This window comes from Heptranchias perlo, chromosome 16, assembly GCF_035084215.1.
Source record: "Heptranchias perlo isolate sHepPer1 chromosome 16, sHepPer1.hap1, whole genome shotgun sequence".
NCBI classification, from domain to species: domain Eukaryota; kingdom Metazoa; phylum Chordata; class Chondrichthyes; order Hexanchiformes; family Hexanchidae; genus Heptranchias; species Heptranchias perlo.
Genome location: NC_090340.1, coordinates 18,318,736 through 18,338,503, shown reverse-complemented (window position 1 = coordinate 18,338,503; position 19,768 = coordinate 18,318,736). Strand labels below are relative to the sequence as shown.

Below are 19,768 nucleotides of genomic sequence, written 5' to 3'. Positions count from 1 at the left end.
CCTAATCACTTGCTGTACCTGCATACTAACTTTTTGTGATTCATGTACCAGGACACCCAGATCCCTCTGTACCTCAGAGTTCTGCAATCTGTCTCCATTTAAATAATATACTGCTTTTCTATTCCTCCTGCCAAAGTGGACAAGTTCACATTTTCCCACATTATACTCCATCTGCCAAATTTTTGCCCACTCACTTAACCTATCTATATCCCTTTGCAGACTCCTTATGTCCTCTTCACAACTTACTTTCCTTTGTATCATCAGTAAATTTAGCAATCATACATTCGGTCCCTTCATCCAAGTCATTGATATAGATTGTAAATAGTTGAGGCCCAAGCACTGATCCCTGTGGCACTCCACTCGTTACATCTTGCCAATCTGAAAATGACCCATTTATGCCTACTCTCTGCTTCGTGTTAGCTAACCAATCCTTTATCCATGCTAATATGTTACCCCCTACACCATGAGCTCTTATTTTGTGTAGTAGCCTTTGATGTGGCAACTTGTCAAAAGCCTTCTGGAAATCCAAGTACACCACATCCACAGGATCCCCTTTATCCACGTTGCTTGTTACTTCCTCAAAGAACTCTAATAAATTAGTCAAATACGATTTCCCTTTCACAAAGCCGTGTTAACTCTGCCTAATTGCATTGAGATTTTCTAAGTGCCCTGCTGTAACCTCCTTAATAATAGATTCTAACATTTTTCCTATGACAGATGTTAAGGTAACTGGCCTGTAGTTTCCTGCTTTCTGTCTCCCTCCTTTCTTGAATAAAGGGAGTTACATTCGCTATTTTCCAATTTGATGGGATCCTTCCAGAATCTAGGGAATTTTGGAAAATCTATTATCTCTGTAGCCACTTCTTTTAAGACCCTAGGATGAAGTCCGACAGGACCTGGGAACTTGTCGGCTTTTAGTTCTAATAAATTATTTTTCAGAACCCTTTCTCTGGTGATTGTAAATGTTTTAAGTTCTTCCCTCTCTTTCACCTCTTGATTCACAATTATTTCTGGCATGTTATTTGTATCCTCTTGACGCGATTGGCTCGTTGCCGTCCCTTGCCGTGACGCGATTGGCTCGTTGCCGTCCCTCGCCGTGACGCGATTGGCTCGTTGCCGTCCCTCGCCGTGACGCGATTGGCTCGTTGCCGTCCCTCGCCGTGACGCGATTGGCTCGTTGCCGTCCCTCGCCGTGACGCGATTGGCTCGTTGCCGTCCCTCGCCGTGACGCGATTGGCTCGTTGCCGTCCCTCGCCGTGACGCGATTGGCTCGTTGCCGTCCCTCGCCGTGACGCGATTGGCTCGTTGCCGTCCCTTGCCGTGACGCGATTGGCTCGTTGCCGTCCCTTGCCGTGACGCGATTGGCTCGTTGCCGTCCCTTGCCGTGACGCGATTGGCTCGTTGCCATCCCTTGCCGTGACGCGATTGGCTCGTTGCCGTCCCTTGCCGTGACGCGATTGGCTCGTTGCCGTCCCTTGTACTGACTCGTTTTCTCATTCTTACAGGCTGATGCTAAAATGGTGTGTGACGTAGTAACTCGGATGGAGGATACGGAGCCATTCTCCCCGGAGCTACTGTCTGCCATGAAGCGACTTTGGGGAGATTCGGGGTTTCAGGAATGCTTCAGCCGTTCCCGTGAATACCAGCTTAACGACTCTGCACAATAGTGAGTACTCAACTGAAGGGATTGTACATGGAGGGTTCATCTTTGAGGGGGGAGTTGTAGGTAATACTGGGCATCAGACCCAGGGATTGAAGAAGTTTCAGTGGCCACACTGGTGACAACTCTGGTGGAGAGCATGTGAAAATCTGAAAGCATTAAAAGAGAACATGACAATACCCTGCCCAGATGGACAGCATTTGGGGAGGTGGCCAATAAAATCTGCCATTTGCTGGCAGGAATTTTAAAGACTCATTAGAAATAGGAATAGTGCCTGAGGATTGGAGAACAGCAAATGTAATGCCAGTTTATAAAAAGGGACATGAACAGAACCTGGGAAATACAATCCAGTGGACCTAATGTATGTAATAGTTAGAACAGAAGATACTTTCAAGGAGGGAATAATGAAACACTTGGAGAGATATGGACTTAGAGGGTCAGCATGGCTTTATGGGAGGGAGGTTAAGTCTGACAAATTGAACTTTGAACAAATTCTGTGCCTAGTGGATAAGGGGACTCGGTAGATGTTACTGCCTCAGGGGTTCTGCTGGTCTCCCACCATAACTCCGAGAGTAGACCAGCAGAACCCCCAGGGAAACGGCGAAGACCCAGTTACATCCGGTCTCCGCCATTTCCGGGAGTTTCTGCAATGACTTGTAAAGGGGCTGAACTTCCATCCACCCACTTTACGAGGCGAATGACAAGCTGGGGGCAGGGCCAAGGGCAGTGAACATGGCATAGCAGTGACCACGGTGAGGCATACTGGCCTACAAGGGTGAATGTGGGTCCCACCAGTGGGGTGTAGGAGTGGTAATGGGTCTGCACCCTGGAGAATTGTAAATGTTTTTAAAAATATAATTCCTCAGTCGGCCTCCTTGCTCGGACCAATGTTGGACTCGGTTGGGAGGGAGGGGCAAGAACGGAGTTTCTGGTGGCATGGGGCAGGCACTTACGCCCATCTGCTGCTTTGAAATGGGTGCGCCAGTGTTGGCGGGAGCCATCGGGCGCGGCAGTCCTGGCTTAACAATCGAGATCTCGGCCCGCAGAATCTCGGGGCCGGTATAGATGGCAAAGCTTTTGACATGGCACAGTAGTCCACAAGATTGGAAGGCATGAAACGTAAGTGGGGGAGAGCTCTGGAGTAGATCAGGAATTGATTCAGTCAGAGGAAGCAAAGGGTGGTTGGACATGGAGCTGAATCAGAATGGAAGAAGGTGATTACTGGAGTGTCTCAGGAATCAGTGTTCGGGCCGTTATTGTTTACTCAGGATATAAATGATTTTAAAGTCTTCTGAGTTTGATGATAGAAAATAGGGAGGTTCAAATAACAGGAATAAGCAGGCTAAATGTAGGGTATTCTGGACAGGGAGTGACAAAGGAGGCTCAGAGAATCCAAGGAGTACAGATAAACTGATACAAGACAAACACTGAAACCAGGGTAACGGACACGAGCTCACAAGAGTGAATATATGGTTTAGATTTAACTGCTTTACAAAGGATGATGAATGTGTGAAACAGACTGCCCAAGGAGTGTCAGCAACTTACAGGTGGAGCTGGATAGCTTCTGGTGATGGGAGTGATTGCAGGGTAGAAGAAATACAATATGGCATTTTTTGAACTTTGAGAGTGTCAATATGAACCACATGGTCCTTTCTGGTCTTGTACGTTCTTGTGTTCTGAGGACCACTTGGTATCGAGGTGTTGCAGAGCTGGCAGGTTCCAAAAACTGAATCTGTCAGATTTTGGGGCATTGTGACCAACCAGGCCTCACCCTCACAGTGTTGTTCTTAACAATTCACTTGATTTTAGTGCAGAAATTCATGGCCGCCTTGTATTTGCTACAGAAAACACAAACCTACGAGGCGCAAAGCTCCATAATCAAAGCGCATGGTTTGCAAATTCAAAGGGGTAGATCTTGACATTGTGCGATAGTGTAAAATGGGTAATAGTGAGTTGGCAGCACATTTGACTTCTATGGAAGTAAAAGTGGAGTGAAATGTAAAGCAAAACAGGCTGCCGACTCACTATCAACCATTTCACACTGTCGCACAAAGTCAAGATCGACCTGTTTGAGATTTGGTCGTGTCCCTCTTGCAGTTTCCATGTTTTGTCACTAGATGCTGCTGGCAAGTTGGTTGGGTGCTGTGGGGACCTCTGGTGGCAGAAATGATGTACTGCAACACTAACATTCACCGTGTTTTTCACCCACTCAACCGCCAGACTTTGAACTCCAAAAAAAACACACAATCACACAAAGCGAATAAGGAATGATGGGTGCTTGCATATACTTAAAAAAAATCTCTTCCTGAAATAATGGCACTGCAGGGGCTCCTCTTTGTGTGAGTGAAATAGTGGAACAGATGTGGTTGGGATGACGTCAACAAGCAGCATCCCTTGCAACACATCATTGATTAGAATTGGCATTGAATGTGCTCAGTCTGTTTGCGGTTTAGTTTTTTTTTGTATATAATTATACAGTCCAGGCTGCATGTTTGCTCTATTTAATTATTTCACTAGGCTGAAGTACACTTTCCTTTAGGCTGGGCCCCATTGTGAGATAAGACTGGGTTAAGTCTAAGACTGTCCCTGGGCCAAGTGTGAGATGTTATCAATCCCTTCACTGGAGACCCTGACCCGAACTCATGCACCATGACTTCACGGGAAAATATGTACAGGCCCGAATGACCTCATTGGTGAAGTGAGGTTGGGTGCATTATACGACCGCCCAATATGAGCAGGTATATTATAATGAGATATGTTTTTCCCAACATTTGCGCCCCACCAGTGCCAGGTGTGTCTCCGGCCTCCAGCGTTACTATGGACAGAGTTTCTCATTTTTGTTTTTTTAAAAAATCTCTGGCCGGCATCGCACCAACTTCTCTCCAACTGGACCTGGCCCCTCCCCTTTCCTCCCCCCCTGGACCCGGACCCTCCTCCCCTCCCCCTTCACCCCCCCCCCCCCCCCACAACGGACCCGGACCCTCCCCTTTCCTTCCCCCCCCCCCCCCCCCAGACCCGGCCCCTCCCCTTTCCTCCCCCCCGCACCGGACCCTTCCCCTCCTCCCTTCCCCCTTCACCCACCCACCCCGGACCCTTCCCCTCCTCCCCTCCCCCTTCACCCACCCACCCCGGACCCAGACCCTCCCCAACTGAGCGCCATGAATGTTCCAGTGCACACCCTCGCTATGGCAGTGCCTACGCCCCAGAAATAGACTGGGGCTGAGGCACAAATGAGTGGCGAGTGTAGTTTCTGCCCCACCGGATGATCATATCCATTGGAACCAGGAGGAAAGTCCCGGAATATTGTACCAGTGGGATGTGGTTTATGGAAAATAAAAATGAAGTGTAGCAGACCATTTTCCTGTCCTCTTCCCGACCTGACCCAATCCAGTCCTGCCTGCTTTCCATTCTCACCATGAGAGTTTCTCATCGTTCTTTACGTGACACACTTATTGCACAGCACCAGTCCATAATAATTAAAAACAAAGTGCTGGTGGTCAGTCCATGGAGGCAAATATCCAAGTCCAAACCACCAGTCTATACACCACCCATATTGTATCAGTCATCATCTCTCACTGGTGCCCAGGAAATATTGTAACTCAAGAAAGTGATGTGAATGGGAATTTTTGAAGCTTTTACTGATGGGGGTGGGGGAGAAAAAAATCAAAAGGTGAAGTGCCTTAGTCAAATGTCACAACAATTGAAATAGTTTCATCAAGCCTGCTCGCGCGGGGCTTTTCCGGCCAGATTGCCCAGAGCTATTCCAGCCCATTTGCACAGGCTTATTCCAGCCCATTGTTAACTGACATAACATATAGCTAGTCACAACTGTAACACAGACCAGTATCCCTCATATTTGACCCTGTTTTGCTGAGTGTACAGAAAGGCGAAGGAGAATTGCACTAGGGCACTAACTGGCAAGTCACAGTCGTCCCGCACCAAGTGGATGGTATTATTAGCTTTCTTTGTATCTGTGTGTCCTGTGGTTGATGTGGCAAGCAATGTGTCTGCAATTCATGGTTTCTGCTGCACATTAACTTCTGCGGACAAGGGACAGATTTCCAGATGATACTATCTGGTAACAAGTTCCATAGGCCATTAAATGCTAGCAACTCGTGCTGGTACTGCAGTCGTAATTTTGTAAAGGAATGTCACCGATAGAATAACGCTTGGGACACTGTTGATGAGAGTGATTTCACAGTGGGTGGGAGTCATACAAGGCCAAACATTGTTCTGATTTTTGAATAGAACTAGGAAAATTATGACAGTAAAGGGCTTCCGTCAAGGAATATTGAACTTTTCAGCTGAAACGGTAGAGTAGAGGAAGATGTGGTCAAACAGTACAGTGCTCTGGTTAGACCGCACCTTGAGTACTGTGTCCAGTTCTAGTCAACGAGACTCAGGAGAAACATCCAAGCCCTGGAGGCAGTACAGAGAAGAACAATGTGCGGCCAGATAACTGGTATCAGAGGTCTGACTTAAGAGGAAACACTGGAGAGACTTGGGCTCCCTGGTGGGGAAAGAGGCTCCTGCGAGGTGATCTGAGAGAGCTATATGAGACAGGTGATCTAAATGGTATTATTTTGAGGGGTGTGCAAGAGCAGAGGGACCTCAGGATGCATATTCAGAAATCTTTGAAGGTGACAGGGCAAGTTGATAAGGCGATTAAGAAAGTGTATGGGATACTTGGCTTTGTAAATAGGAGCATTGAATTCAAAAACAAGGAAGTCATGCTAAACCTTTATAAATCACTGGTTAAGCCTCAGCTGAAGCATTGTGTACAATTCTAGGCACCACACTTTAGGAAGGATGTCAAGGCCTTGGAGAGGGTACAGAGGAGATTTAACAGGATGATACCAGAGATGAGGGACTTTAGTAGGGAGAATCTGTTTCCTCTGGCAAGTGGGTCAGTAACCAAAGGTCATAGATTTAAAATAATTGGCAAAAGAACTCGAGGGGAAATGAGGAGACATTTTTTTCACAGAGGGTTATTAAGATCTGGAACGCACTACCTGAAAGGGTGGTGGAATCAGATTCCATAGGAACTTTCAAAAGGCAATTGGACATGTACTTGAAAAGGACTACTTTGCAGGGTTATGGGGGAAAAGCTGGGGAGTGGGAATAAATTGGACAGCTCTTTCAAAGAGCCTACACAAGCACAATGGCCGAATGGCCCCCTTCTGTGCTATAAGATTCTATGTAAGACAGGTGATCTTATAGAGCTATATAAGACAACAACAGTTTGCATTTATATAGCACCTTTAACGTAGTAAAACATCCCAAGGCACTTCACAGCAGCGTTTTCAAACAAAATTTGAACTGAGCCACATAAGGAGATATTAGGACAGGTGATCAAAAGCTTGGTCAAAAAGGTTATAAGGAGCTGCTTAAAGGAGGAGAGAGAGGTAGAGAGGTTTAGGGAGGGAATTCCCGAGCTTAGGGCCGAGGCAGCTGAAGGCTCGACCGCCAATGGTGGAGCGATTAAAATCAGGGATGCGCAAGAGGCATGAATTGGAGCACGGGTGAGCTCACAGAGTTCTGTAAGACAGGTGATCTCTCGGAGCTGTCTTTTGATGTACGTTAATGACCTGGACTTGGGTATAACGGGTATAATTTCAAAGCTTGCAGATGACACGAAACTCTGAAATGTAGCAAACAACCTGGAGGATGGTAGCAGACTTCAGGAGGACATAAACAGACTGGTGAAATGGGCAGACACATGGCAGATAGAATTTAACGCAGAAAAGTGTGAAGTGATGCATTTTGGTAGGAAGGATGAGGAGAGGCAATATAAACTAAATGGTACAATTTTAAAGGGAGTGCAGGAACAGAGAGACCTAGGGGTGCACATACACACATCTTTGAAGGTGGCAGGACAAGTTGAGAAGGCTGCTAACAAAGCATGTGGGATCCTGGGTTTTATTAATAGAGGCATAGAGTACAAAAGCAAGGAAGTTATGCTGAACCTTTATTAAACATGGTTAGGCTGCAACTGGAGTATTGTGTTCAATTCTGAGCACTACAGTTTAGGAAAGTTTCAAGGCTTTAGGGAGGGTGCAGAAGAGATTTACTAGAATGGTACCAGGGATGAGGGACTTCAGTTATGTGGAGAGACTGGAGAAGCTGGGATTGTTCTCCTTGGAACAGAGAAGGTTAAGGGGAGATTTGATAGAGGTGTTCAAAATCATGAACGATTTTGATGGAGTAAATAAGGAGAAACTTATTTCCTGTGGCGGAAGGGTCGGTAACCAGAGGACACAGATTTAAGATGTTCAGCAAAAGAGCCAGAGGCGACATGAGGAAACATTTTTTTACGCAGCGAGTTGTAATGATCTGGATTGCACTGCATGAAAGAGTGGTGGAAGCAGATTCAATAGTAACTTTCAAAAGGGAATTGGATAAATACTTGAAGGGAAAAAATTTACAGGGCTATGGGGAAAGAGTAGGGGAGTGGGACGAATTGGAAAGCTCGTTCAAAGAGCCAGCACAGGCACGATGGGCTAAATGGCTCCCTGTGTTGTACCTACTATGATAAGACAGATGATCTAAGAGCTATCTAAGACAGGGATCAGATGCAGAAATGTCGTGGTGAATGAAGGACCAAAGGTTAGACAGTTGGGAATTTGAAAATGTCATTGTAAGTGACTTGGGGGTGAGTTTTTTTTTCCAGGAGTGGACACAGAAGGAAGTGAGGTTGGGAGGGGGGGATATGAGTGAATAGGGTTACAAGGAAGTGATCAGAGATGGCCTTATCTGTGATCGACGCGATGAGAGTAGAGAGGCCATGTGAGATGGCAAGGTCAAGGGGGTGGCTGTGAATATGGGTGGGGGAGTTTATATGGAGGGAGAGATTGAGAGGATAGGAGGGCAGTGAACTCAGAGGAGAGAGAGCATGATGGAAATTACCAAGAATGAGAAGTCAGTCAGTGCTAAGGCTGAGGGAGGCAAGCAGTGAAGATATCTCGATGAGAAACGTAGCATGGTACTTGGCGTGGCTTGTCACTGACCCTACTTCAGCTTACCTGCTGCTGAAACCCTCATCCATGCCTTTGTTACCTCTAGACTCAACTGTTCCAATGCTCTCCTGGCTGGCCTTCCATCTTCCACCCTAAACATGAGCTCATCCAAAACTTTGCTGCCCATATCCTAACTTGCACCAAGTCCAGTTCACCCATCACCTCTGTGCTCGCTGACCAACATAGGCTCCCGGTACGGGAACGCCTCAATTTTAAAATTCTCATCCTTGTTTTGAAATCCCTCCATGGTCTCTTCCCTCCCTGGTCTCTCCCTCCCTATCTCTGTGACCTCCTCCAGCCCTACATTCCTCCAAGATCTCTGCGCTCCTCCAATTCTTGCCTCTTGCGCATCCCTGATTTTAATCACTCCACCATTGGTGGCTGTGCCTTCAACTGCTTAGGCCCTAAGCTCTGGAATTCCCTCCCTAAACCTCTCCGTCTCTCTACCTCTCTCTCCTCCTTTAAGACTCTCCTTAAAACCTACCCCTTTACCAAGCTTTTGGTCACCTGTTCTAATATCTCCTTATGTGGCTCGGTGTCAAATTTTGTTTGAAAACGCTCCTGTGAAGCGCCTTGGGACGTTTTAATATATTAAAGGCGCTATATAAATGCAAGTTGTTGTTGGGTGGGCAGTAGAGAATGAGGATTTTGAAGGATAGGTGATCTTACAGAGCAAAATGACTGTTTAGGGTACAGAAAAGGTAAATCTGAAATAAATTAAATTGTGAGAGTAGGACAAGAAGCCACAGGTTCAGGTAAAAGTCAAATTTGGGACTGAAACCAGATACTTCTATACACAAAGGTGCTCATCACATGAAATGGGCTCCCAGATAGAGCAGTGGAGGCAAAAGCCTTGGGATCATTTTAAGATACAATTGAATGCTGAAATGGGTGCAATTTAGGGTTATTCTGGATGGAGGAACTAAGATGGCTCTAATGGCATCCTCATCCATAATTATCTTGTGGGCTTGTGACTCCATTCTCTGTACCTCCACTTGGCTGTGGCAGGTCTAATTAAAAACCACAAACAGAAACCATTGTGGCATTCCCCAGTGAGCAGTGGGTGCTGTACTGCAGTATTAGAATGTGCTCAGTTAGCTGAGAGATTCTCAGGTGGACACTGTATAGTTCAGAGATTGATTCTTTTTTTCAGCATTGGATTCCAGCATTTTAAAACAAATTTAAGAATCGAGTGTGTAATTGTGTTCTTTGGTGGGGGCGGGAGGAGAGAAAGAGGAACGATTTTTAAAAAACCAAAAACTTCTTGCATTTATATAGCGCCTTTAACGTAAGAAAATGTCCCAAGGCGCTTCACAGGAGCGCAGTGAAACAAAAATTGACACCGAGCCAAAAGAGGAGATATCAGGACAAGTGACTCGAAGCTTGATCAAAGAGGTAAGTTTTAAGGAGGGCCAAAAAGGAGGAGAGAGAGGTGGAAAGACGGAGAGGATTCCAGAGCTAAGGGCCTGGACGGCTGAAGGCCACAGCTGCCAATGATGGGGCAAAGGGACTGGGCGATGCTTCTTGTTGAGGATACCTTCTGTGACTTCCCAACACACAGAAAATACAATTAAAGATGAACCTAGTCCCCATTTTGAAATGGTATGAAAGAAAGGAGCAATACAGATCTGAGCAGTGGCTGATGGGGCAGTCCTGAGTCACAAAAGGACAGCAGGAGGTTTACAGAGAAACTCCGTGTATACAACAAGTACACAATATAAAAACAATCTCCGAGGAGCAATAGATGAATCAGAATCGCAATGGAACAGTTACGTTGAGGCAACAGGTGAGCTTTGTATTATTTCTGCATTCATGTACCCATTTGATAATTAAGAGAAGGACTTGAGGCTCCGTCAGCTGACGATTGTCACTCTGGCTGCAGAAACTAAAAGCAACATCAATTAAATTAACGACATTGCAGCTGATGTCACAGCTTTGTTTAATTGGTCAATTTGCCATGTTTTTTAGGCCGGCATAAATAATTAGAATTGAGTAATTGAGTGGTTTATTAGCAATTGACTATTAAAAATGTGTTCAAATGCCAGTCAAGTACGAGATTTTTTTTTATTCGTTCATGGGATGTGGGCGTCGCTGGCGAGGTCAGCATTTATTGCCCATCTATAATTGCCCTTGAGAAGGTGGTGGTGAGCCGCCTTCTTGAACCGCTGCAGTTCGTATGGTGAAGGTTCTCCGTCAGTGCTGTTAGGAAGGGAGTTCCAGGATTTTGACCCAGAAACGATGAAGGAACGGTGATACATTTCCAAGTCGGAATGGTGTGTGACTTGGAGGGGAACGTGCAGGTGGTGGTGTTCCCATGTACCTGCTGCTCTTGTCCTTCTAGGTGGTAGAGGTCGTGGGTTTGGGAGATGCTGTCGAAAAAGCCTTGGCAAGTTGCTGCAGTGCATCCTGTGGATGGTACACACTGCAGCCACAGTGCGCCGGTGGTGAAGGGGGTGAATGTTTAGGGTGGTGGATGGAGTACCAATCAAGCGGGCTGCTTTGTCCTGGATGGTGTCGAGCTTCTTGAGTGTTGTTGGAGCTGCACTCATCCAGGCAAGTGGGGAGTATTCCATCACACTCCTGACTTGTGCCTTGTAGATGGTGGAAAGGCTTTGGGGAGTCAGGAGGTGAGTCACTCGCTGCAGAACACCCAGCTTCTGACCTGCTCTTGTAGCCACACTATTTATATGGCTGGTCCAGTTAAGTTTCCGGTCAATGGTGACCCCCCCCGGATGTTGATGGTGGGGGATTCGGCGATGGTAATGCCGTTGAATGTCAAGGGGAGGTGGTTAGACTCTCTCTTGTTGGAGATGGTCATTGCCTGGCACTTGTCTGGCGCGAATGTTACTTGCCACTTATCAGCCCAAGCCTGGATGTTGTCCAGGTCTTGCTGCATGCGGACTTGGACTGCTTCATTATCTGAGGGGTTGCGAATGGAACTGAACACTGTGCAATCATCAGCGAACATCCCCATTTCTGACCTTATGATGGAGGGAAGGTCATTGATGAAGCAGCTGAAGATGTTTGGACCTAGGACACTGCCTTGAGGAACTCCTGCAGCAATGTCCTGGGGCTGAGATGATTGGCCACCAACAACCACTACCATCTTCCTTTGTGCTAGGTATGACTCCAGCCACTGGAGAGTTTTACCCCTGATTCCCATTGATTTCAATTTTACTAGGGCTCCTTGGTGCCACACTCGGTCAAATGCTGCCTTGATGTCAAGGGCAGTCACTCTCACCTCACCTCTGGAATTCAGCTCTTTTGTCCATGTTTGGACCAAGGCTGTAATGAGGTCTGGAGCCGAGTGGTCCTGGCGGAACCCAAACTGAGCATCGGTGAGCAGGTTATTGGTGAGTAAGTGCCGCTTGATAGCACTGTCGACGACACCTTCCATCACTTTGCTGATGATTGAGAGTAGATTGATGGGGCGGTAATTGGCCGGATTGGATTTGTCCTGCTTTTTGTGGACAAGACATACCTGGGCAATTTCCACATTGTCGGGTAGATGCCAGTGTTGTAGCTGTACTGGAACAGCTTCGCTAGAGGCGCAGTTACTTCTGGAGCACAAGTCTTCAGCACTACAGCCGGGATGTTGTCGAGGCCCATAGCCTTTGCTGTATCCATTGCACTCAGCCGTTTCTTGATATCACGTGGAGTGAATCGAGTTGACTGAAGACTGGTTTCTGTGATGGTGGGGATATAGGGAGGCGGCCGAGATGGATCATCCACTCGGCACTTCTGGCTGAAGATGGTTGCAAACGTTTCAGCCTTGCCTTTTGCACTCACGTGCCGGACTATGCCATCGTTGAGGATGGGGATGTTTACAGAGCCTCCTCCTCCCGTTAGTTGTTTAATTGTACACCACCATTGACGACTGGATGTGGCAGGACTGCAGAGCTTTGGTTGGTTGTGGAATCGCTTAGCTCTGTCTATTGCATGTAGCTTCTGCTGTTTAGCATGCATGTAGTCCTGAGTTGCAGCTTCACCAGGTTGGCACCTCATTTTTAGGTACGCCTGGTGCTGCTCCTGGCATGCTCTTCTACACTCCTCATTGAAGCAGGGTCGATCCCCTGGCTTGTTGGTAATGGTAGAGTGAGGAATATGCCAGGCCATGAGGTTACAGATTGTGTACAATTCTGCTGCTGCTGATGGCCCACAGCGCCTCATTGATGCCCAGTTTTGAGCTGCTAGATCTGTTCTGAATCTATCCCATTTAGCACGGTGGTAGTGCCACACAACACGTTGGATGGTATCCTCAGTGCAAAGACGGGACTTAGTCTCCACGAGGACTGTGCGGTGGTCACTCCGACCAATACCGTCATGGACAGATGCATTGTGACAGGTAGATTGGCGAGGACGAGGTCAAGTAAGTTTTTCCCTCGTGTTGGTTCGCTCACCACCTGCCGCAGGCCCAGTCTGGCAGCTATGTCCTTCAGGACTCAGCCAGCTTGGTCAGTAGTGGTGCTACCGAGCCACTCTTAGTGATGGACATTGAAGTCCCCCACCCAGAGTACATTCTGTGTCCTTGCTACCCTCAGTAATTCCTCCAAGTGGTGCTCAACATGGAGGAGGACTGATTCATCAGCTGAGGGAGGACGGTAGGTAGTAATCAGCAGGAGGTTTCCTTGTCCATGTTTGACCTGATGCCATGAGATTTCATGGGGTCCAGAGTCAATGTTGAGGACTCCCAGGGCCACTCCCTCCTGACTGTATATCACTGTACCACCACCTCTGGTCGGTCTGTCCTGCCGGTGGGACAGGACATACCCAGGGATGGTGATGGAAGAGTCTGGGACATTGGCTGAAAGGTATGATTCTGTGAGTATGGCTATGTCAGGCTGTTGCTTGACTAGTCTGTGGGACAGCTCTCCCAATTTTGGCACAAGTCCCCAGATGTTAGTGAGGAGGACTTTGCAGGGTCGACTGGGCTTGGTTTGCCTTTGTCGTGTCCGGTGCCGGGTGGTCCGTCCGGTTTTATTCTAATTGTGACTTTTTTTAGCGAGATTTTACAACTGAGTGGCTTGCTAGGCCATTTCAGAGGGCAATTAAGAATCAACCGCATTGCTGTGGGTCTGGAGTCACATATAGGCCAGACCGGGTAAGGACGACAGGTTTCCTTCCCTGAAGGGCATTAGTGAACCAGATGGGTTTTTATGACAATCCGGTAGTTTCATGGCCACCATTACTGATACTAGTATTTTAATTCCAGATTTTTTATTTAATTGATTGAATTTAATTAATTGAATTTAAATTCCCCAGCTGCCGTGGCAGGATTTGAATTCATGACTCTGGATTATTAATCCAGGCCTCTGGATTATTAGTCCATTAACATAACCACTATGCTACCGTACCAGAGATACACATTTGTCACTTCATGGCTTAGCAATAGTGGTTATCCTTTAAGATCCAACCTCCAGTGACAATCCTATTGGCCCAAACCATCCAAATCACAAGGCCACCTGCAGCATTTCGGTGCCTTTGTAACTGGCACATTCCATAATCCCAACTCACTTGATCTCAGGATTGTCAACTCTGGTGTTTACATCACATGACCACCTGCCTCCAATTGCCCCGCCCATCACGTCCAACCTCGTGACGTGTCGCCTTCCCAGCCAATTGGAAAGCGAATGGACTGATCATTGACTGACAATCAAACAACCTTTTTTTCCCTGGAGAGTAAGAGGTTTAGGGGTGATCTTATAGAAGTCTATAAAATAATGAGGGGCATAGATAAGGTAGATAGTCAAAATCTTTTCCCAAAGGTAGGGGAGTTTATAACGAGGGGGCATAGATTTAAGGTGAGAGGGGAGAGATACAAAAGGGTCCAGAGGGGCAGTTTTTTCACTCAAAGGGTGGTGAGTGTCTGGAACGAGCTGTCAGAGGCAGTAGTAGAGGCGGGTACAATTTTGTCTTTTAAAAAGCATTTGGACAGTTACATGGGTAAAGAGGGATATGGGCCAAGTGCAGGCAATTGGGACTAGCTTAGTGGTATAAACTGGGCGACATGGACATGTTGGGCCGAAGGGCCTGTTTCCATGTTGTAAACTTCTATGATTCTATGATTCTAACCTTTTGTTTGCAGAATTCATTAAAGTGGACTGGGAAAATAGATTAAAGGGTAAGACGGTACATGAGCAGTGGTGTTCATTCAAGGAGTTATTTTACAACTTTCAAAAAATATATATTCCACTGAGGAAAAAAGGGTGTAAAAGAAATGACAGCCATCCGTGGCTAAGTAAAGAAATTAAGGACGGTATCCGACTAAAAACAAGGACATATAAGGTTGCCAAACTTAGTGGGAGGATAGAAGATTGGGAAGTCTTCAAAAGACAGCAAAAAGTAACTAAAGGATTGATTAAGAAAGGGAAGATAGATTCTGAAAATAAATTAGCAAAGAATATAAAAACAGATAGCAAGAGTTTCTATAGTTATATAAAAAGAAAAAGGGTGGCTAAGGCAAACGTAGGTCCCTTAGAGGATGAGACCGGGAAATTAATGGTGGGAAACATGGAAATGGCAAAAATGCTGAACATATATTTTGTTTCAGTCTTTACGGTAGAGGACACTAAGAATATCCCCAACACTGGACAAACATGGGGCTCTAGTGGGGGAGGAGCTAAATACGATTAAAATCACTAAGGAATTGGTACTCAGTAAAATAATGGGACTCGAGGCGGATAAATCCCCTGGACCTGATGGCTTACATCCGAGGGTCTTGAGGGAAGTGGCAGTAGGGATTGTGGATGCTTTGGTAATAATTTTCCAAAATTCTCTGGACTCGGCAAAGGTCCCGGCAGATTGGAAAACTGCTAATGTAACACCCTTATTTTAAAAGGGTAGTAGGCAGAAGGCTGGAAATTATAGACCATTTAGCCTAATATCTGTGGTGGGTAAAATTTTGGAGTCTATTATTAAGGAGACAGTAGCGGAACATTTGGATAAACATAATTTAATAGGACAAAGTCAGCATGGCTTTACGAAGGGGAAGTCATGTCTGACAAATTTGCTTGAGTTCTTTGAGGACATAACGTACAGGATGGATAAAGGGGAACCAGTGGACGTAGTGTATTTAGACTTCCAGAAGGCATTCGACAAGGTGCCACATAAAAGATTATTGCTCAAGATAAAGAATCACTGGATTGGGGGTAATATTCTGGCATGGGTGGAGGACTGGTTATCTAACAGGAAGCAGAGAGTTGGGATAAATGGTTCATTCTCGGACTGGCAACCAGTGGCCAGTGGTGTTCCGCAGGGGTCGGTGCTGGGTCCCCAACTCTTTACAATCTATATTAACGATTTAGAGGAGGGGACAGAGTGTAACATATCAAAGTTTGCAAATGATACAAAGATGGGAGGGAAAGTGGAGAGTGAGGAGGACATAAAAAACCTACAGGGGGATATAGACAGGCTGGGTGAGTGGGTGGAGATTTGGCAGACGCAATACAATATTGGAAAATGTGAGGTTATGCACTTTGGCAGGAAAAATCGGAGAGCAAGTTATTATCTTAATGGCGAGAAACTGGAAAGTATTGCAGTACAAAGGGATCTGGGGGTCCTAGTGCAAGAAGATCAAAAAGTTAGTATGCAGGTGCAGCAGGTGATCAAGAAGGCCAATGGAATGTAGGCTTTTATTGCTCAGGGGATAGAATATAAAAACAGGGAGGTATTGCTGCAGTTATATAAGGTATTGGTGAGACCGCACCTGGAATACTGCATACAGTTTTGGTGTCCATACTTAAGAAAAGACATACTTGCTCTCGAGGCAGTACAAAGAAGGTTCACTCGGTTAATCCCGGGGATGAGGGGGCGGACATATGAGGAGAGGTTGAGTAGATTGGGACTCTACTCATTGGAGTTCAGAAGAATGAGAGGCGATCTTATTGAAACATTTCAGATTGTGAAGGGGCTTGATCGGGTGGATGCGGTAAGGATGTTCCCAAGGATGGGTGAAACTAGAACGAGGGGGCATAATCTTAGAATAAGGGGCTGCTCTTTCAAAACTGAGATGAGGAGAAACTTCTTCACTCAGAGGGTAGTAGATCTGTGGAATTTGCTGCCCCAGGAAGCTGTGGAAGCTACATCATTAAATAAATTTAAAACAGAAATCGACAGTTTCCTAGAAGTAAAGGGAATTAGGGGTTACGGGGAGCGGGCAGGAAATTGGACATGAATTTAGATTTGAGATTAGGATCAGATCAGCCATGATCTTATTGAATGGCGGAGCAGGCTCGAGGGGCCGATTGGCCTACTCCTGCTCCTATTTCTTATGTTCTTTTTCCTAGCTCCAATGTTTTTATAACTAATAAACAAAATTGTTGAAGGAAAATGAAAAAAACACTTTTTTGTAACACCCCAATGATTTTTCTCCTGGGTTGCTCACAACAGTGTCCTGGAGATTAATCTTTAATTCCTGGAGACTCCAGGAAAATCCTGGAGGGTTGGCAACCCTACTTGATCACATTCTAACTCGCTCAACTCAGCTGGCATTCACAACCTTGAATTCTGTTGAACAGCGAGCGCTGTAAGTCACGAGCAAATCTCATTCACCGTTGGTCCACTGACAGATTGTACCTGGTTCAGGAACTGAGCAGGGAAAGTGAGGGGATTGAAGACGGTAAACTAGCCAAACTCATCGAGAAATCAGGGGGTTTAAAATCAGAGGTCGTACTTAACTTGAACATTAGGATTGCACAGCAGATCAGCCGGTGGTTTATTAAAAGCTCTCCAGCACCAAAAAACTCTCAGCTGCAGCGTTGCAACAAAGAGGGTTTCAATGAAACTGTCAGGCCCACTCCCTCAGGCTGAAGAGTTCAGCATGGACTTAATGAAATGAGGTTGAGCCTTTCTTTTCAAACCCTATCTGCTCCCTGATTGTTTGTTTGATGGATGCGGCCTTGGGCAATTGTCTTGCACACTCTGTTCAGCGCCTGTTAGAAGGCCTGCACTTTATTTGTTTTGAATAATGCAGAGTAGATTTTATGTACAATGGTATCTAAATGCAGTAGTGAACTATGGAATAAATACCGTAAAATACACAGAGGTGATGAAAGAACGATCTGAAATGCACAGAGAGTGCGGATCAGATTTTGTTTCGGCAAAATGCTATTTGTAAATCCGGCAGAAGCAATTCACAAATAAATGGGGCAGCAGAAACAGGCTGCAGAAGTGAGAGAGCAGGAGACATAGAGGCTTGAGGAGAAGGAGCAGAAAGGCAAAAGCCCCTAAAACAAAGCAGCATTGCTATTTTTCTTGTTGTATCGTGTCCTTCCTGTTACGAAGTTGAGGTATTCCGCGGGCTGCTGGATTTCCCCCCTCCCAAAAAAACACACTGTAGATCAGCTCATTGCACTTCCATCCTCTCAGAAGAGGCAAGCACAGGGGATTACAATAATAGAGCACATAAATCTCAATCTAATGGATTATTATCATATTAATTGAGTTTTTGATGTTGTTTTAGAATTATAATATTTCAAAAGGCAATATCTCAATTGAGATAGCACGTCCGATGTTTGGTATAAAATAATGACATACAATTACAGAATAGCCCATTTAATCTCCAGTGAGCTTCTGTGTGCTGCCCACTGCGCATAATGCATCGGAGAATAATTACATGGGGCAGCGTGGAAATCTTATACAGTGGATCAACCCTGTGCACAAGAGGAGTATTCAGGCTCTTTGCAAGGCACCGCCACACACTGATCTTTCCTTTGTTGAAGTGTAACTCACTGCGATGCATGTCATGGACAGAGTGATGTGTTGGAGAGAATTCTGAGCCGGGGTGGCAAACTCACTCAGAGCTTTAATATACTTACCGAATCAGAAGGGAATTGTCAATGGCATTAACTCTATCACTCTGTCAGAATGTCATGAAAAAAGGTCACATTTTTAATTTTAAAAGTAGTGATGACAGTAAATTCTCAAAGAACGAGCGTAAGCCATTTAGCCCATCAAGCCCACTCTATCCACAGTCCATGAATGATTATCTCCGTCATGGACCCTGCTGCTCCTGTACCAAAAAAACAGTTCTCCCATGATTAGCAACAGCTGCACCTAATGTTTTTGTAGCTAGGGCTGATGTGGAACTTACCATTTTGGGGTTAATTCATTCCCAATTCAGATGTTCTTGGGTCAAATTGGCTTGTCCCCCTTTTAAAGAGGAGACAGCTCGAAGCAGCCAGCTCAAGCTGCAACAGGAATTAGATCTAAAACGTTAAGCCAGTTTTTTTTTTTGCTGACGGCGAGACCACCTCCTTTCCTCTAGCTTTTAAGGTGCATCCTCCCCTTCCTCTATATTGGGTCTTTTCACATCATCCCTGAATTAGGAGTGGGAGCAAGTGAGCTGACCTCCACCCAACTCAGCCTGCAGCCAGCACGAGGTGATTGGAGTAACCTCACTCCCTGCAAGGGATCACTTAGGCTCTGCCTATCACTGCCCCACAGTGGTGGTGATGATGGTAATTCGTTGTGTGACAGATCACAGGCAAAGACCTTGACCCCAGTACTCTATGACACAGTGTGTGGGATGCAGGAGCATGCTACCTACACCATGGACCACTCCACCCAAGATTATTCTGCTTTTTATGTTGGCTTTCATTTAGAAGGGCAGCAAAATTGGTAATGGGTACATGTCATCAATCAGGTCTGAATGTTTCTTAACCACAGAAATGACAGTGTGTCAGGCTGTGCCCAATGCTTCTTGCATATTAGTTACTCCTCAGCTTCAAAAGTTTGTTTCTGCCTGTTTCTTGCCAACGGTAGGATGCAACAATGGAAAGACTTCCTGTAACAGCCGCATCAATATGTGTTGGAAGAATAAAGCTGCAGTAGAGTGGCCTTATTGAGGGAAATTTGTTACAGATACGAACTTACAGGATCAGGTTTGGGTTCTTTGCTCCCTTTCAACAAATTATAGGGAATCAGAACGCCAGGCATTTTATCGTTAGGCTGTTGTGGATCTTCCTTGAGGATGATCGCAGGCCATCACAGCAGATGCAATGTTGACTATAAGCAAGACCAAAGCAATCCCGTTCACATTGTAACATAAGTCCATTCCAGTCTTTCACTGTCTTGAGAGGATACTGCAAGCAGT

General features: G+C 45.9%; 1 protein-coding gene across 4 annotated transcripts in view; it reads left to right on the top strand.

Annotated features, from left to right (window-relative positions):
* Positions 1–19,768, top strand: part of LOC137333530 (guanine nucleotide-binding protein G(o) subunit alpha) — a 261,989-nt gene that overhangs the window by 199,938 nt on the left and 42,283 nt on the right. For all 4 annotated transcript variants that reach the window (XM_067997730.1, XM_067997729.1, XM_067997731.1 and 1 more), the window contains one exon: positions 1,506–1,666. In XM_067997730.1, the coding sequence (XP_067853831.1) occupies positions 1,506–1,666 (161 nt within the window). The remainder of the gene's footprint in view (positions 1–1,505; positions 1,667–19,768) is intronic.